The sequence below is a fragment of the Sapajus apella genome, unplaced genomic scaffold (genome assembly GCF_009761245.1).
Source record: "Sapajus apella isolate SASKATOON/1434 unplaced genomic scaffold, GSC_monkey_1.0 scaffold43, whole genome shotgun sequence".
In the NCBI taxonomy this organism is placed as follows: Eukaryota; Metazoa; Chordata; class Mammalia; order Primates; family Cebidae; genus Sapajus; species Sapajus apella.
This window is the reverse complement of record NW_022436983.1, coordinates 17,843,718-17,856,377: the sequence shown is the minus strand read 5'-3', so window position 1 is coordinate 17,856,377 and position 12,660 is coordinate 17,843,718. Positions and strand designations below refer to the sequence as shown.

The following is a 12,660-nucleotide window of genomic DNA, read 5'->3' as shown; positions in this document are numbered from 1 at the left end:
TAAAACACATATACTCTGTGTATATTTTTTCTTCAAATTGAAAAATATGTGAAAAAGCTTGATTATTCATCCTCTCTTTAGCAGGATTCATTCATGTTAGCCTCAGGAGTCAGGGCTAGAGGAATTCAGATTCTTAGTCCCATTTTAGGGAAGATTAATCAGCTTGAAGGTCCTGCAAAATGTCACTAGAAAATGGACTTGGGAGCAGTAAGACTTCAGAAAAAAATCTTACAGTGTACTAGTTATTTCAATTCATTCATGCGTTTAAAGACACTGCCTTATCAGTTTTCTTTAAATTAAAAATAAACGGAAGTAGTTTTCGAAATTTAGTTCAGTTGCAAGTTGTGTTTCAGTTTTTATATTCATACTTCTGTTTACTATTTTGAATTCAGGAAGAGATATGTCTTCTAAATATTGAGCAGAGTACTATATGGGTAAGGTGGATGTAAACTATCTATTGAACACTTACATGCTCAAGACATCTTTCTTTTTAAAAGGTCTTAAAAATTTTTTAAGATTAAAGATTGATCTTATAAACACATAAACACAATTATTTACATAAAGAGTTTTTCTGTAAAAAATTATAGTGAGTTTCACCTGAATTTAGATATCTATACCTATCTAGATGTATATTAACTGCACATCCCCAAATATAGGACCCTTTACCCTCTCTACTTTTTTTGTTTCTGTCTGAGCTGAAAGAGTTAATCACAGGTCCACCAACCCTGGATTTCCCTTGACTATATAAACAAGCCTCCAGTTTAAATGTTTGCATAGCTTGTAATACAGGACCATCACTGACTCAAACAAAAAATAGTGCAATGAACATAAGTGCCTTTTCAATACATCTGTGTCTTCCTGTAGCCAAGTTTCCCAAACTCTCCTTTTCTCTAACTACTATTTAGCTGTACCTAGTTGTACTAATGAAGTAAGCCTCATAATTCTCAAAATTTACAGGAAGGCAGGCTTGAATTACAAATCATTTACATATTCATCATTCATTTATACAGTTTAATTCTTATAATATACCCTGTTGTCCCTCTGAGATGAATTACTAATTTTGTACGTGTACGTGTATGTGTGTGTGAGAGGGAGAGACAGAGAAAGACAGACAGACGGAGAGACAGGGTCTCCCTCTGTCATCCAGGGTGGAGTGCAGTGGCAGGATCTTGGCTCACTGCAGCAACCTACAGGCTCAAGCAATCCTCCCACCTTAGCCTCCTGAGTAGCTGGGACTACAGGCGTATGCCACCATACTTGGTTAGCTTTTTGTATTTTTGGTAGAGATAGGGTTTCACCATGTTAACTCAGCTAGTGCTGAACTCCTGGGCTCAAGTGATCCTCCTGCCTCAGCCTCCCAAGTGCTGGGATTACAGACGTGAGCCACTGCATCCGGCCTGTACTATTAATTTAATGCACAGAATAGTAGAGCTATAAGCAAATGTTCATCTCAGATCTCCATTTTACCTAAAAGGAAATTATGTTCCAGAAAGTTTACACACTTGGCCCCCAAATCACTCGACTATAATTAAAAGTATTAACAAACTAGGCTGGAGCAGTGGCTCACACCTCTAATCCCAGCACTTTGGGAGGCCGAGGCCAGTGGATCATTCAGGGTCAGGAGTTCAGGACCAGCCTGGCCAACATGGCGAAACCCTGTCTCTACTAAAAATACAAAAATTAGCCGGGCATGGTGGTGGGCACCTGTAATCCCAGCCTCTCAGGAGTCTGAAGCAGGAGAATTGCTTGAGACCAGGAAGCAGAGGTTGCAGTGAGCAGAGATTGTGCCACTGCACTCGGCCTGGGCGACAGAGTGAGACTCCATCTCAAAAAAAAAAAGTATTGACAAACTAAAACTGAAATCTCCTGTTCTCAGGTCCAGTGTTTTTGTTTCTATTACAATTCAGATTTTCTCTAAAAGATAAATCAAATTCTAAACCAGTAGGTTCAAAATCAACTTTTATGCATCTTCCCCAAACATTACATTTTAATTTATACATTATTATTAGCTTTAGCAAATAACTTAATCAAGCAATGGTTTTCAATTATTGTGAGAACTCATTTTAACATTTAACAAAAGGGAGGCAAATAATTAATAAATGACTTAAGTGTCAGTGACAGAACAGACATGAGCACCCAGGGTATTTAGACTTTCAGATTAATCCTTAATTCTGCTTATATCACAGACTCTTAACGGTAGACTAGCTAAGAATGTTTCTATGCTTTTAGGAAAGATCTCAGACTTCTTGCCTTTCTAGTGTTAATATAAAAATGAAGGCTGATTAGCCTTGCAAATTCCTTTACTGTATGTCTCATTTTTAAAAAAGTGTAATAACATTTTACTGCATGCCCCTCCAAATTTATCTACCTCCCTTCTATTTTATCCTTTTATTAGTAAGTTAGCCAAGTATCCAGGCTGTTTCAGTTAAACATCCAAGTTTCAAAGTTTTTTAGCAAAGTGGTTTCTTTAGATTCAAACAAGAGGAACTAAAAAGTATACACAAAAATACTTTCCCCAGAGAAGAGAAAGTTCACTTTAAAACCTACAGTTACACACACCAGTAAAAGTTATTTGATTTGAGCTTTTCATTAGTCTCTCAATGTTAAGCAACTCTAGAGTAGACAATTGCCTGTATTTATATTTGTCATGATTAAATCAGGAAGTGTTCACAAAAAGCCACTCTGTTCTCAGTATCATCAAATGCCAAAAACATGTTATTAGAAATGCTAGATTCCAGTCAACCAGCCTGCACAATTCTTCTCCCTTTTCTCCTCAACCTATTTAGAAACAAAAGATCCTACAAGCAGAGCCTGAAGAGGACTAGCAATAAAGACCTGAGGCCTCCTTGTTCTGGAAGGAAAAGGCAGTGAGACAGAATCATTCCTGGGTGCCCTGGAACAATATAACACAATAGAGGGGGAAGAAAATAAACGCAGGTTGTAATCCTAAAAACACTTCCTCCTCCCACTTTTCACCTAGAAACAATTCTGCATGATGGAAATTATGCTAATTAATTAGCATTTCACATCCTGGGTCCACAGAGCCCACTAGGAAGAAGGCATTCCCACTTCAAACATACTGTTTCAATGCATACAAATAAATAAAAATTCATCAGAAGAGTTCAGAATCATCTATTTTTTCAAAGAATTCACTGAATTAAGGGTGGGTGTGGTGACTCATGCCTGTAATCCCAGAACTTTGGGAGGCTGATGTGGGGGCATCACTTGAGGTCAAGAGTTCCAAACTGGCATGGCCAACATGGTCCAAACCAGCATGGCCAACATGGTGAAACCCCATCTCTACTAACAATACAAAAATTAGCCAGGCATGGTAGTGCATGCCTGTAATCCCAGCTACTTGGGAGGCTGAGGGAGGAGAATAGCTTCAACCCAGGAGGCGGAAGTTGCAGTGAGCCAAGATGGCATCACTGCACTCTAGCCTGGGTGACAGAGCAACACTGTCTCAAAAAAAGAAAAAGAATTCACTGAATTAAGTTTGATAACCACCTTTGGTCTAATTTGCTCATGGCAGTCAAGTAAACTATCTTTGATTTCCCTCCTACCTTTCCTCTAAACTTGAGCAAGCTTTCAATTTTCTACTCATTAAAGCACAATCCCAATTAATGACTTAACATTTTCCCTCTTTTACAAAAGCCAAACCCAATAAAATGAGAAGTAGAAAGCAAAGAGCAGATGAAACGCAGATTTTTAAAGTCACATTGATATGGCTTCAAAAGTATTCCTGCTCTGCCACCAATAACTATGAAACCTTGGACAAATTATTTGGATTACGTCTTCAGTTTCTTCACAAAGCCTTTGTGAGGATTAACAGAGATAATCCACAAAATAACCCACAAAGCATAATGCATGGCACATAATTAGCACTTGAGTGTAATTAATAAGAGCAGACGGATAAGCAGCATCAAAAACAATCCCTGGCCAGTCATGGTGGCTCACGCCTGTAATCCTAGCACTTTGGGAGGCTGATGCGGGCAGATGGCTTGAGCCTAGGAGTTTGAGACCAGCCTAGGCAATATAGCAAGACCCCATCTCTAGAAAAATTTTTAAAAACTTAGCTGGGCATGTGGTGTACACCTGTACTCCCAGCTCAAGGGAATTGTTTGAGCCCAGGAGGTCAACGCTACAGTGAGCCATGATCGTACCACTGCACTCTAGCCTGGGCAACAGAGCAAGACCATGTCTCAAAACAAACAAAAAAAAACTAAAAAGGGATCTAGGAGTGGGGCATAGTGCTGCACCACCTATTTGGAAGGCTGAGGCAGGAAGATCATCCTAGGCAGGAACCTAGGAGTTCAAGGCTGCAATGAACCAAGACTGTACCACTGCACTCTAGCCTGGGCAACAATGCAAGACACTGTCTCTTTAAAAAAAAAAAAAAAAAAAAAGTTAGGCCGAGCACAGTGGCTCACACCTGTAACACCAACACTTTGAGAGGCTGAAGTGGGTGGATCACGAGGTCAGGAGATTGAGACCATCCTGGCCAACATGGTGAAATACCATGTCTACTAAAATACAAAAAATTAGCCGGGCATGGTGGTGAGTGCCTGTAGTCCCAGCTACTGAGGAGGCTGAGGCAGGGGAATCGCCAGGAGGCAGAGGTTGCAGTGAGCCGAGATCACACCATTGCACTCCAGCCTGGCCGACAGAGCAAGACTCTGTCTCAAAAAAAAAAAAAAAAAAATTATAGCCAGGCACAGTGGCTCACACCTGTAAACCCAGCACTCTGGAGTCCAAGACGGGTGGATTACCTGGGATCAGGAGTTCAAGACCAGCTGGCCAACATGGTGAAATCCCGTCTCTACTAAAAATACAAAAAATTAGCCGGGTATGGTGGTAGATGCCTATAATTCCAGCTACTTGGGAGGCTGAGGCAGGAGAATCTCCTGAACCTGGAAGGTGGAGGTTGTGATGAGCCGGGATCATGCCATTGCACTCTAGCCTGGGAAACAGGAGTGAAACTCCATCTCAAAAAAAAAAAAAGTTACTTCCAGCAAGTTGAATGCATGTTCATAATAGTACCCTACTGAGAGATAAAAAGCTTCAATTTATATTCACAAATACCCTAACTTTGATTTATTGCAATTCTAATTATATGCATGGCCTGAAAGAAAAATCAAGATATAGTTTTCTTAATGTTGGTTTGGAGATACTTTACTAGGGATAAAAGGAAGGTTAGGTCTCCTGGGAAGGTAGAGATAAAAAGAAATTCCAGGCTCTTAGAAGAACAGGAAGGATAACAGAGGATAGGCTTTCAGAATTTTAGCATAAAAAAGAATTAAGAAAATAAAATCTTAGGCTTAGCACAACATCACTAACCAGAGAGCAATTCTGCTCACAACAGATGAGAAGCTGGTTATAGACAGAGGCATTGTTGCTCATCGGCCTCCTGCCTGCCATCCCAACCATGCACATCACAGTCCAGCCAACTCGCCCAAGTTTCCCGCAAATATACATATATTAATTATGTTAATCATAATTAATAATATATATTATTACATACTATTTGTGTATAGCATAAATATAAACATGTATGCTATATATTTAAAATGACTCTTCTACGCTGGAATACTTGTCATTCCTTTGTTCAACTGCTGAACATTTTTTTTTTTTTTTTTGAGACAGAGTCTTGCTCTGTCGCCCAGGCTAGAGTGCAGTGGTGCAGTCTCGGCTCACTACAACCAATGCCTCCAGGGTTCAAGCAATTCTCCTGCCTCAGCCTCCTGAGTAGCTGGAATTACAGGTGCCTGCCACTGCATCTGGCTAATTTTTATATTTTTAGTAGAGACAGGGTCTCACCATCTTGGCCAGGCTGGTCTCAAACTCTTGTGATCCATACCCGCCTTGTGATCCACACCCGCCTCAGCCTCCCAAAGTGCTGGGATCACAGGTGTGAGCCACAGTGCCCGGCCCACTTTTTTTTAAATAACAGAGTTTGAAGTTCAAGTGTTGTCTCTTCTCTAAAGCCTTTCCTGATTCCATTCACCTTCTCATCACACCACCATAACCACTTCTCCACTCATACTTGACTGTACTTTTGGAGGGCAAGAACTGTGTCTTACTAACATATCCACAATGCTTTGTAGTCCATTAACCCTTTGCAGAATGAATAAACCAATGAATAAATAAATGGATGAATACTGAGTAACTGAGCCAGGCAAGTGGCTCACACCTGTAATCCCAGCACTTTGGGAGGTCGAGATAGGCAGATCCCTTGAGGTCAGTATTTCAAGACCAGCCTGGCCAACACGGTGGAACCATTTGGAACCCTATTTCCACTAAAAATACAAAAATTAGCAGATGCCTATAATCCCAGCTACTTGGGAGGCTGTCACAAGAATTGCTTGAACCTGGGAGGCAGAGGTTGTAGTGAGCCAAGATGGTGCCACTGTACTCCAGCCTAGGTGACAGAGTGAGGCTCTCTTAAAAAAAAAAAAAATTGAGTAACTTCAGGCATACACCTTGTCCTACTGTGCTTTGCTTTACTGAGCTTTGCTTCATTTTTGCAGATATTACATTTTTTACAAATTGAAGGTTTATGGCAATCCTGCGTCAAGCAAGATGGCACCATTTTTTCCAGCAGCATGTGCTCACTTGACGTCTCTGTCACATTCTGGGCATTTTTCACAATATTTCAAAATTTTTCATTATTATTAAATCTGTTATGATGATCTGTGATCAGTGATCATTGATGTTACTCTTGTAACTGTTTTGGGGGCACCACAAACCACATCCATGTAAAACAGCAAACTTAACTGATTAATATTGTATGTATTCTGACTGCTCCAGTGATTTGCTATTCTCCCGTCTCTTTCCCTCTCCTCAGGCCTCCCTGCTCCCTGAGACAAAATAATATTAAAATTAGGCCAGCTGATGACCCTACAATGGCCTCTCAGTGTTCAGATGAAAGGAAGAGTTACATATCTCTCACTTTAAATCAAAAGCTAGAAATGATTATGCTTAGTGAGGAAAGCATGTCGAAAGCTGAGACAGACCAAAAGCTGAGATAGGCTAAAAGCTATATTTCTTGCACCAAACAATCGACTTGCATACATAGAAGAAAAGTTCTTAAAGGAAATTAAAGGTGCTATTCCAGTGAACACACAAATGATAGAAAAAATAGCTTTATTGCTGGTAGGAAGAAAGTTTGTGTGGTCCAGATAAACAATCAAACCACCCACAGCATTTCCTTAAGCCAAAGTCTAATCCAGAGCAAGGTCCTAACTCGCTTCAGTTCTATGAAGGCAGAGAAAGGTGACAAAGCTACAGAAGAAAAGTTTGAAGCTGGCAGAGGTTGGTTCGTGAGGTTTAAGGAAAGAGGCCATCTTTGTAACATAAAAGCATAAAAGTACAACATGAAGCAGCAAATGCTTATGCAGAAGCTGCAGCAAGTTATCTATAAGGTCTCGCTCATCTATCTAGATCTTCCTTCATCACCTTCCTAGATGATCTATCTAGAAAATGTGATCCACCTTCATCATTGATCCTCTAGGTAGATCACTTATGAAGGTGGCTCCACTAGACAGATTTTTAATGCAGACTAAACCTGTTACTGAAAGAAGGTGTCATCTATCATTTTCTTAGCTACAGGGGAAAAGTTAATGCCTGGTTTCGGATCTTCAAAGGACAGGCTGACTCTTGTTGGAGTCTAATGCAGCTGTTGACATTAGGTTGAAACCCATGTCCATCTTCCATTCCAAAATTTGCAGAAAGCTTAAGAATTATACTGTATCAGCTGGTCACGGTGGCTCACGCCTGTAATCCCAGCACTTTGGTAGGCTGAAACCGGTGGATCACTTGAGGTCAGGAGTTTGAGACCACCCTGGCTACCATGGCAAAACCCTGTCTCTACTAAAAATACAAAAATTAGCCAGGTGCAGTGGTGCATACTAGTCCCAGCTACTCAGGAGGTTGAGGGAGAAGAATGGCTTGAACCTGGGAGGCAGAGGTTGCAGTGAGCTGAGATCGCACCACTGCCCTCCAGCCAGGGCAACGGACTGAGACTCCATTTCAGAAAAAAAAAAAAAAAAAAAAAAAAAAAAAAAAAAAAAAGACTGAATCTACTCTGTAAATGCTCTATATATGGAACAATAAAGCCGGGATAATGGCACATCCATCTGTTCACAGTATGGTTTACTAAATATTTTAGGCCCACTGTCCAGGAAAAAAAGATTCCTTTCAAAATATTACCACTCATTGACAATGCACCTAATCACCCAAGAACTCTGATAGAGATCTACAGGGAGATCATGGTTGTTTTCATGCCTGCTAACACAACAACCATTCTGCAGTCCGTAAGTTAAAGAGTAATTTTGACTTTCAAGTCTTATTATTTAATAAATACATTTCATAAGGCCATAGAAAGTGATTCCTCTGACGGATCTGGGCAAAGCAAACTGAAAACCTGGAAAGGATTTACCATTCTAGATGGTAGATCTAAGAGCATTCATGATTCATGAGAGGAGGTCAAAATTTAACAGGAGTTTGCAAGAAGTGGATTCTAACCCTCATGGATGACGTTCATAGGTTCAAGACATCAGTGGAGGGAGGAACTACATATGTGTTGAAAATAGCAAGAGAACTAAAATTAGAAGTGAAGCTTGAAGATGTAATCAAATTGTTCTGCTTTCATAATAAAATTTGAATGGATGACGAGTTGCTTCTTATGAATGAGCAAAGAAAATGGCTTCTTGAGATAGAATCTAAACTTAGTGAAGATGCTAAGAACATTGATAAATGTCAACAAGGAATTTAGAATATGACATCAACTTAGTTGTTAAAATAGCAGAAGAGTTTCAGAAGATTGACTCTAATTTTGAAAAAGGTTCTATTGTGAGGAAAATGCTATCAAACAGGGGCCTATGACCTCTTGAAATTATCCCTCAGGCAAAGAATATTTATTTTAAAAATTTTAAATGCTATCAAACAGTACTGCATGTTACAGAGAAATCTTTCATGAAAGGAAGAGTCCATCAATGCAGAAAAATTCATTGTTATTTCAAGAAATTGCCACAGCCATCTCAACCAGCAACCACCATCCTGATCAGTCAATAGCCAGCAACATCAAGGCAAGACCCCGTTGGCAAAAAGATTGACTTGCTAAAGCCTTAGATAACCATTAGCATTTTTTAAGCAATAAAGTATTTTAAAATTAAGGTATGTGTAATTTTTTCAGACATAATGCCATTATTGCACACTTAAAACACTATGATATACTACTGCAAAGATAACTTTTACATGCACTGGGAAACCAAAAATATCATGTGACTCATTTTATTGCAACATTCATTTTATCATGGTAGTCTGGAACCTAACCCGTAATATCTTCAGGGTATGCCTATAATTATTTGAGAACCCTCTATCTCAATAATCCCAATAATCCTGGAAAATATATCTAGACATGGAGGGTAAGAGTCAAGTTAACCAGTAATAAAGGTTTGGGTCAGTAGAAACAAAACATGTCAATTTTCAGTATAATGAAACTAGAAAAGCCTAAAAGAAACCAGTGCTTTGAATCTATGCCAAGATTACAGTATGATGCAAAGCTGCATATTTGTAATTTATGTAACTATCATTATAGTATAGGCAGGACCTAGAGATCTGGACCAGCTCAAAGAATAAGTAAATAAAAACTCCGAATCCTAGGGAAACTGTCTGATTATAGCTTTAGAAAGTTACCTTTAATATGAACTGAAATCAAATCTCATAGCAGTCTGTGCCACACTCTTGCTAAAACATTCTTACTGGGTTCAGTTGGAATGTGTCTTTCCCCAACCCTTCTCCTCTTTAAACTTCTCTCTCAGTTTGAGACCTACAGCCCACAAATAACCAGTCTTTCCTGACCTATCACACACAACCCAAATCTTTCTACCATGCACTCTACAGCTTAGACAAATCCCCACCTTTCTTTTCTTAGTATGGCTTATTGGCCTAGCTGGAAGCCAATTCTTATATCTGTGTAGCATTAATTATAAGAAACATAAAAATAGTCCTAGTCATTCCAAATTAATGCTGTGAGAAAGGTCTCTACAGACAAAAAACACAAGCTTCAAAAAAGTGACAATATTTTCATACATATTTTCTTCGATACTCACTTGGGAGGGCATAAGACTTCTTCAAGAAATTCCTCAATCTTATTTACATCCGTTTTGACTTCACTGTTGAACGTTATAAATGGTGGGTGGGTCCCGGGAGCCAAGTTCTGCAGGTCTGCAGGCTTCCTGTTGGGCAAAATATTGGTCAAAATCAGATCATTTTTTGCACTAAAACAGCAATAATTCTTTAAATTCTCAAAGTGGGCCGGGCACGTTGGCTTGCATCTGTAATTACAGCACTTTGGGAGGCCAAGGTGGGAGACTGCTTGAGGCCAGGGGTTTGAGACCAGCCAGGGCAACATGGTGAGATCCTGTCTCTACAAAATATAAAAAAGCCAGGCATGGTGCTGTGTGCCTATAGTCCCAGCTACCAGGAAGGCTGAGGTGGGAGGATCACTTGAGCCTGGGAAGTTGAAACTGTAGTAAGCCATGATCACACCACTACACTCCAGCCTGGGCAACAGACAGACCCTGTCTCAAAAAGAAAACAAAGAAATTGTCCGGGCGCAGTGGCTCATGTCTGTAATCCCAGCCATTTGGGAGGCCAACGCAGGGGGATCACCTGATGTCAGGAGTTCGAGACCAGCCTGGCCAGCATGGTGAAACCCCATCTCTACTAAAAATACAAAAAATTAGCCGGGCATGGTGGCATGTGCCTGTAGTCCCAGCTACTTAGGTGGCTAAGGCAGGAGAATCACTTGAACCCGGAAAGCAGAGATTGCGGTGAGCTGAGAACCTGCCACTGCACTCCAGCCTCGGTGACAGTGCGAGACCCTGCCTCAAAAAAAAAAGAAAAGGCTTGGCATGGTGGCTCATGCCAGTAATCCTAGCACTTTGGGAGGCCAAGGTGGGCGGATCACAAGGTCGGGAGTTCGAGATCATCCTGGCCAACATGGCAAAACCCTGTCTCTACTAAAAATACAAAAATTAACTGGGCATAGTGGCATGAGCCTATAATCCCAGCTACTCGTGAGGCTGAGGTAGGAGAATCGCTTGAACCGGGGAGGTGGAGATTACAGTGAGTCGAAATCGTGCCATTGCACTCCAGCCTGAGTGAGAGAGCAAGATTCCGTCTCAAAAAAAAAAAAAAAAAAAACAAAAAAGATAAGAAAAGAAAAATTATCAAAGTGGTTCTAATCAAGCCTCTTGGGCAGGCTGGGTACAGTGGCTCATAACTGTAACCTTAGCACTTTGAGAGGCCAAGGCAGGAGGATTGAGTCCAGGAGTTGGAGTAAGACCAGCCTGGGCAACATAGTGAGACCTCATCTCTATAAAAAAAATTTTTTTAATTAGCTGGGTGTGGTGGCATGTGCCTGTAGTCCCAGCTACTTGGGAGGCTGAGGTGGGAGGATTGGTTGAACCCAGGAGGTTGAGGCTGCAGTGATAAAAATTGCTTGGATATTGATTTAAACAAACCAACCAAAGATAAAAAGATATTTCAGAGATAACCAGGGAAATCTCAAATTGTACACTAGGAACTGCAGGAGATAACAAAATATCTACCCTGTTTGAAGACATACACTGAAGTAAGTAGGGGTGAAATGACATGGTGTCTAGCATTTACTTTAAAACATTTCAGCAAAGAAAATAAAACAGGGACAAAACAAATGTGGCAAAATCTTGATAAATGAATCAACATGGTAAAACCCTGTCTCTACTAAAAATACAAAAATTAGCTGGGCGTCGTGGTGCACACCTGTAGTCCCAGCTACTCGGGAGGCTGAGGCAGGAGAATTGCTTGAACCTGGAAGGTGGAGGTTGCAGTGAGCCGAGATTTTACCACTGCACTCTAGCCTGGGCAACAAAGCAAGAATCTCTCTCAAAAAAAAAAAAAAAAAAAAATAGAATGCTCTTTAATCTTATCATATATAAATTGTGGTTACGTGGAAAACAATTTTCTCACTCCAAAGTCATAAACATATCCATTACCATTTTTTTTTTGAGGCAGAGTCTCACTCTGTCACCCAGGCTAGAGTGCAATGGTGCGATCTTGGCTCACTGCAACCTCTGCCTCCCAGGTTCAAGCGATTCTACTGAGTAGCTGGGATTACAGGTGCCTGCCACCATGCCTGGCTAATTTTTGTATTTTTAGTACAGGGTTTCACCATGTTAGTCAGGCTGGTCTCGAACTCCAGACCTCAGGTGATCCACCCGCCTCGGACTCCCAAAGTGCTGGGATTACATGGGTGAGCCACCATGCCTGCCTCCATTAACATTTTTATAACTAACAGTCAATTAAATGCCTAAGTGTAAGGTAATAAGTGTGTTTTCACAAGTAGTTTTTCAAAGAACCGGGTAGATTAAAGAGGAGAAGGAGGTCTCCATGCTTTAAAAACAAAACAAAACAAAAAAACCCACATGGGTAGGTGTGGTAGGGCACATAGGACAAAATAAATGATACCCATTACGTCTATAATTAATTATGAAAGCTTTTAAGCTATCTAAACAAAAAGATTCTTAATGTTTAAAATTTTTATTCAATCTTTTTTAGAGACAGGGGTGTCTCTCTCTCTCTCTCTCTCTCTCTCTCTCTCTCTCTCTCTCTCTC

At 40.4% G+C, this 12,660-nt stretch overlaps 1 protein-coding gene across 2 annotated transcripts in view; it reads right to left on the bottom strand.

Annotated features, from left to right (window-relative positions):
• Positions 1-12,660, bottom strand: part of CLIC4 (chloride intracellular channel 4) — a 90,539-nt gene that overhangs the window by 16,665 nt on the left and 61,214 nt on the right. For both annotated transcript variants that reach the window (XM_032300861.1, XM_032300862.1), the window contains exon 3: positions 10,113-10,238. In XM_032300861.1, the coding sequence (XP_032156752.1) occupies positions 10,113-10,238 (126 nt within the window). The remainder of the gene's footprint in view (positions 1-10,112; positions 10,239-12,660) is intronic.